Source organism: Quercus lobata, chromosome 9 (assembly GCF_001633185.2).
Source record: "Quercus lobata isolate SW786 chromosome 9, ValleyOak3.0 Primary Assembly, whole genome shotgun sequence".
In the NCBI taxonomy this organism is placed as follows: Eukaryota; Viridiplantae; Streptophyta; class Magnoliopsida; order Fagales; family Fagaceae; genus Quercus; species Quercus lobata.
In genome coordinates this window covers 7945215-7951697 of record NC_044912.1, presented here as the reverse complement: position 1 = coordinate 7951697, position 6483 = coordinate 7945215, and the positions used below count along the sequence as shown (strand labels likewise).

General features: G+C 34.2%; 1 protein-coding gene across 1 annotated transcript; it reads left to right on the top strand.

The window, feature by feature from the left end:
* Window positions 1-618: 618 nt before the first annotated feature.
* On the top strand, window positions 619-5625 carry LOC115960227 (protein phosphatase 2C 57). Its single transcript, XM_031079012.1, has 11 exons — window positions 619-1044; window positions 2050-2178; window positions 2310-2412; window positions 2726-2836; window positions 3339-3418; window positions 3549-3602; window positions 4266-4382; window positions 4564-4618; window positions 4755-4787; window positions 4885-4931; window positions 5276-5625. Exons 1-11 carry the CDS (start codon window positions 722-724, stop codon window positions 5397-5399), a joined length of 1176 nt encoding a protein of 391 aa, XP_030934872.1. The 5' UTR covers window positions 619-721; the 3' UTR covers window positions 5400-5625.
* Window positions 5626-6483: the final 858 nt, after the last annotated feature.

Below are 6483 nucleotides of genomic sequence, written 5' to 3'. Positions count from 1 at the left end.
GACAAAAAAAGTGGGACGGAGGGAGTACTAGTTTATGTATATTTTGTTTATCAACTCAGTTGGATATATTTTGTTTATAACTAAGTTAAAATATTAGTTTATGTATATTTTGTTTATCAACTTAGGTAGCAAATGAGATATATTTTTTTGCTCAATTTAATAATCATAGTAATAATAATAAAAATTGTCCAATCCATGGGTTCAATCAAACCCAACCCGACCCATGTGCGTTGGGTTAAACCCCTATGACGGGTTGGGTTGGGTTAGATTTTTTTAACCCACCATGGTGGGTTGGATTAAAAAATTTCCTTAACTCGACTCAACTCGACCCATGCACACCTATCCTTAGGGTAAAAATTTGTGGCAATTTGGGAGCTCAAATTGGAAACAAGCACTATTTCAGAGAATGTAATTTTCCCTATTAAAACATTTTCATTTTCACCAAACACCCCAACCCAAAAAAAAAAAAAAAAAAAAAAAAATCACAAACAAAAAGTGAATTTGTATTGGACCCACCAAGTACTGGGTCACATCTGACTTGGCAAAATCAGAGGCTTCTGTGATTTCCACCCAATCTTGAATCCAATCCGTTAAATCAGTTAAAGGCCTTCCTTCACTCTCTCTTATCCTTCACAAAAACCAGACATCCACCACTTCTCTCACAACCAACTGTTCCAAACACTTTCAACCCACATCCAACTGAGTGCTTCAAACTCAGTTAATGGCACTACTAACACCACAGTTACAGAAGTTCCTCTTGACAAAGCTGACCCACTGTAGCTCTAGCTTCAAGCCACCTAAGAAATATACTAGTAGTAGTAACACTACCAAAGCAAGAACCCCATGTTGCTCTGCTATTGCTATTGATGCACCATCATCACTCACTGGTGGTGTAGCCGGTGTTCGATGGGGATCAACGGCTCTGCAGGGTCTCAGGGAAGAGATGGAAGATGATATTCTTGTCAGGTCTGATGGCTTTGATGGGTTCTACTTTGCTGCTGTGTTTGATGGCCATGGTGGGTTGTCTTCAGTCAAGTTCCTCAGGTTAGACTACATGGAAATTTGTGTAATAAAGTTGAGGAATATTGTGTTTCTTTTCTTGTTTGTATGGTTTAATGTTTTGTATTTTAGATGGTATGCAATATTGGAGTAGCATTTATGTTGATGGGCTTGGTGGGTTTCCATGCTTTGTTTGTATTTTCTTGCTTTCTTCTTGTTAGAATAGTAGTTTAATGATTAAATTTCTCATTTTCTAAAATTGTAAGCTTTTGGAGCAAGTGGTAGAACTGAAATAGTGTTTTTACAACACGATTTCAGTATAAAATGAATACTATTTGAACTTTTGCGTTAGAGATCTCCAAACCTTAAAGATTTGGATGTGTGATTTCCAAACTAATATATAGAATTGAAATATTCTTTCTAAGACACGATTTTTGTATAGCATGGATACTATTGAATTTTTGCCTTAAAGATATGTGTAATATCCAAACCGATATGTAGCATTGAAACCGTGTATTCAATGTGTCTTAGAAACACTATTTTAGTTCTATCATATCAGTTTAAATATTAGGCAAAAATTCAAATAGTATAATAAATAAACGTCTTTGTTAGAAACACCAAGAGGTGTTAGTTGAACTATGGTGTAAGCATTGCAATTAGGATTTGAAAATTTTGAGTTGATATTGCAGAATTTTTCTTGACCTTTTCATTAACTAGGTGAATTAAATGTATCCTCTTTATATTTGGAGGGACTCCTCAAATTATATCCAAGTATCTCAAATGCTATAAATGTTACTTGACCTATACACGGTGTGGGTAAATGGAACATTCTATCTTATTCTGTATAGGGTTTAAACAACACTATTGTTTGGAGGTATGATATCCACTCAATAAAATTTTATCATCACATGTCATGCTGAACCCATACTTGAGCCCCTTGCTTATGCCTGGATTTGTTATAAAGAATGCCCTGGAATATAATCTGGAGCAATTAATTCTCAATTAAGTTATCTTTGCAAGATCCTATCTGATTTTATGTACCAATCACAGGGATGAGCTTTATAAAGAGTGTGTTGAAGCTTTACAAGGCGGGTTGCTTTTGAGTGGAAAAGATCTCAAAACCATTAGAGAGGCATTACAGGAGGCTTTTGCAAAAACTGATGCAAAGTTGTTAAATTGGTAGGCAAATAAATGTTTTAGGCAAAAATCTGTCTTGGTCAGCCTAACACATAGAAACCATATAGTCTCAATATGATTGTATATTCTATATCACTGCATTGAAGGTTTAGATGGTGTTTCATTTTGTAAAGGCTTGAAATGGCTGGGGAGGAAGACGAATCGGGATCAACAGCTACTGTTATGTTCCTTGGAAATGATACACTGTTTATTTCACATATTGGTGATTCATGTGTGGTATGTATCCCATCCTAGCATTAATTTAGGAGCCCATGAATCTTATGGTTTAATGGTTGTTTTCCAGCCCTTTTTTTTTTGAGGAATTTAGAATTATCTATAGATAGTTTTTCAAACTTGATTCCCATTAAGATATACAAGAAGGAAGGGAAATACAACCAAAAAAAGAAAAAAAATTGAATAAGGTAAAAGTAGCTGACTCCAAGAATTTTTTCCTCTATAAGTTTTCATGAATTAGATTGAGCTTAATGAAAGAAGAGATTAGAAAATTTTAATGATTTTTCATGTTTTCTTGGTGAACTCGTTGATGCAGGCTCTATCTCGTTCTGGAAAAACAGAAGTCTTAACCAATCCTCATAGGCCTTATGGAAGCAACAAGGCCTCACTTCAAGAAATCAAAAGAGTTAGAGATGCAGGTGGATGGGTGTGTCTTTCTGTTCATTTTCTTCCAAATAATAAAGAAAATTTTGAAACTGCTATGGAAGTGCAAAAATCCATTTACCTTAGTAAAGCGGGGTGGTTGATGTTTTGAATTGACATCTCATCTTCACTGCTTTTGCCTTGTTCCAAGAATTTGAGGTCAACAATACTCCTCTCCGCAACTTTATTTAGCTTTACAATAGGAACCTGAGTCCAATAACCTAAGGTGAAATTTATATAGCTTCTGTATTCTCAGATTGCCATATACTAGGAAGTTGGAGCACCTGAATGTTAATAGACATTTAAGATGCCAATTCTGGTTGAAAATCCTCGGTTCAATTCAATTGGCATCTTTACATGGCTTTTACTGTTTTGGCGTTTTTGCAATTAAAACCTCATATCTTTCAAATTATTTAGATTATTAATAGAAACTCCAGTGTTTATTTGGAGTTCATATCTAATCCATATTACATGTCATGTAACAAGTGTTCTTATGGTGTCTACAGATTGGCAATGGAAGGATTTGTGGGGACATTGCTGTATCTCGTGCTTTTGGTGACATGCGGTTCAAGACAAAGAAAAATGAGTTCGGTCTTTCTCCTATCTTCTTTTTCAGAACAAAATTATCAATTATGATTCTTTTCTTTAAACTTAAAATGTATGGCCTACCACTATATGCATCTGCTGATGATTTTGTGTGTTTTAACACAAAAAAGGATGCTGAAGAAAGGAGTACTAGAAGGGAGATGGTCTGAAAAATTTGTTTCTCGGTAGGTAATCTCATATATTTCTTCATAATATGTGTGTTTCCACTCATATACTTCAGACCAGCTTATTTTTGTTGTTGTGATATGTCTGTAGTGGATTGCCCTCATTGTTAAGTTCTCACATTTTCAGTCATATCAGATGATTGGGTGAAATCAAACACAAAGTTTAATCTGTTGTCAACTCTTAATGAACTATATGGCCATTCTTGGCCACAAACAACAACAAGGCATTAGTCCCAAAAGGCCACAAGCTATATGTAATTTGGTCATTATTTGAGTGCTCCTGGAGCTTCAATTTGTGCTTGAGGGCTACCAATCGAATGGTTGAGAACCCAATATCTGATTTTCCCCCCTTAGAGTGGAGGGATGAGGAACCATTCTTCTCCTAAAAAATTTGTCATGTTATTCCCCATAAATCAAAAACCATTTAAATTTATCAAATGATTTGGATGTATCTTTTCTTGGTCTGAATATAATGATTCAAAATTCTAAATTTGGTTGCCACCATAATGATTTGGATGTATCTTTTCTAAGCTATTATTTCAAGAGGTTTCTAAAATAGTTTTGGCATAAGTTGGATATTCCCTTTTTTGTATGATAGCAGTTGATAGAATCCGGCAGAAATTATGAGATTTATTTGACAGTTAACACATTTACTTTTTACAGTGTGCAATTCAATGCAGACTTGGTTAGTGCATGTCCTGATATATTTCAAGTAACTCTTGGGTCAGATGTGGAGTTTGTACTCTTAGCATCTGATGGCTTATGGGATTACATGAACAGGTCTGTTGGGCCTCCTTTTTACTCTTGGCTATTTCATTAGGCGGTCAGGTTAAAAGCACCTGCAATTGTTTTAATTAGCTTCCTTTGTCTGATAACATTAACCAAGGAGAATCACTTAGCACTTTTGCTATTTTTTTTGGCTGGTTTGCAGTTGCTTAACATTTTTGCTATTGCTTTTCAGCTCAGAAGCAGTTAGTTTTGTTAGAAATCAACTTCGACAGCATGGAGATGTTCAGGTATTGTGTTAGTACTTATTATACTAGTTCCATAACATTGTTATAACCTAGAAGTCAGTATAAATTGCATATTCTTTTCTTTTCATTTATATTTTAATCATGGGCAGTGTTAACTTTCCTCTTGTTCTGATTTCAGCTTGCTTGTGAAGCACTGGCTCAAGCAGTTCTGGTAATGCGTTAAATGATCATTTCTTTTAATCTACACAGATTGGTTAGTTATTTTACTTGGGAACTTATAATGACCTAAAAATGCATATGCCCTGCAGGACCGACGATCAGAAGATAATGTCAGCATTATCATTGCTGATTTAGGGTATGCACCTATTCGTTCATATATAAATTTTATAATTTATTGGTGAAGCTAAATTGAGTTGACTGAATAAATCTGATTCATCCTCTGACCAAAAATTAATACATCATTAGAATGACAATGGATCTCAAGATTCACAATTAAATGTTCTTTTCCAACTGGAGGTTTAATTGTTTATGAGCTAAAGTTCAAAATATGGTTCAAAATTTTTGTTGGCACCTATTATTCTTGTAATACTGTGTGTATAGTTATTCACTTTGTTTGATTATTCAGAGATGGAATTTTACCATATTCTGACTATTTTTGTTAATCTTTCTCACTTTGCCTTGGTTCTGACTTGTGCATAGGCGGACAGATTGGCAAAGTTTGCCACTTCAGCAACAAAATTTTGTATTTGAATTGGGCCAAGCTTTTGCTACAATTGGTATCGTGTCACTTGGAATTTGGATGTCATCTCAGCTGTCTTTATAAACTTAAACCTCTTAAAATGTAAATAATTCAACATAGATTTCCACACATTTTGTATGTATACTTTAAATGTACAAGTCTTATACCTTTATAATGTTAGTTTAGGAAAGTCAGAATAGTCTAAAAAGAATACTATGACCTTTGTTAATGTCATATTTAACTTCTGAAGTTCAGTAATTGTAATTACTGCAACATAGTGATGGCTAAACTTAAGTCAGGATTTATGAGAGATGCATCTCAAGGATTGACCATTCATTCCTGGTCTGTTAAAGCCTAACCAGAAAATCTATTCTCATTCACCAGAATGAGCTGATCGAGTTCATTAATAGGACTGATCCTGTTATATCTCCTCACTGATTGGAAAGAACATCTTAGTATCAAGATGCATCAGTATTAAGCCCAGTAGGAGAACTGAAAGGAACAATTATAATATCCAAAAGTCTATGCATTGTTTGGACAAAAGATTTATACAACATGGATAATTCATTCTTTTATAGGAAAACATGGATTTGGACCAACATACACATAAGTATCAGAGTTTCTTAACATAAGGACAATACCTAGAGTAATTAGTAGGAATTGTTTCAAATTCTTATTCTGACATGGTTACCTACTTAGGTTTTCTTGGTATAAAATAGAAGTTGACTTGGCTACCTCTTTTAAAATCTATTCATTGTCAAAGAAACAATTGGTATTCATTATCAAGGCGTAATATTATATATCGTGTTCATGAAGGAATAGAAGTTTTGTTGGTTTTGGCCATAAGGTCTTCCCATATGGTGGAGAGGAAAAGACTTTTAAAAGAACTTAAGAGTGAAACAAAGAGAGTAATCACAGTCAGTGAGCCTTTGTTGTGAGGCAGCTATGTGAGAGATTGAGCACTGATATATTAATTGAGAACAGTGGAATTATTTTTCTCTCCTTGGATGTAGGCAAACTTGTGTAAATTCTTATCTCTATTGTGTGTACATATTGTTCTTTATTTGTCTTTACTGTTACTTGTTCAAATTTGTGTAATTCATCCAAAAAATAAATTGAGATGGAAAATAATAAGCACAACAAATAAACAGCTAGTTTTGGACCTTTT

Bases quoted from the DNA above. Each gene is read 5' to 3' on its own strand.
- LOC115960227 (XM_031079012.1), top strand. From the start codon at position 722: ATGGCACTACTAACACCACAGTTACAGAAGTTCCTCTTGACAAAGCTG. The intron at 4,383-4,563 runs GTCTGTTGGGCC...ATTGCTTTTCAG, and splicing joins TTATGGGATTACATGAACAG to CTCAGAAGCAGTTAGTTTTG. The intron at 4,619-4,754 runs GTATTGTGTTAG...TTCTGATTTCAG, and splicing joins GACAGCATGGAGATGTTCAG to CTTGCTTGTGAAGCACTGGC.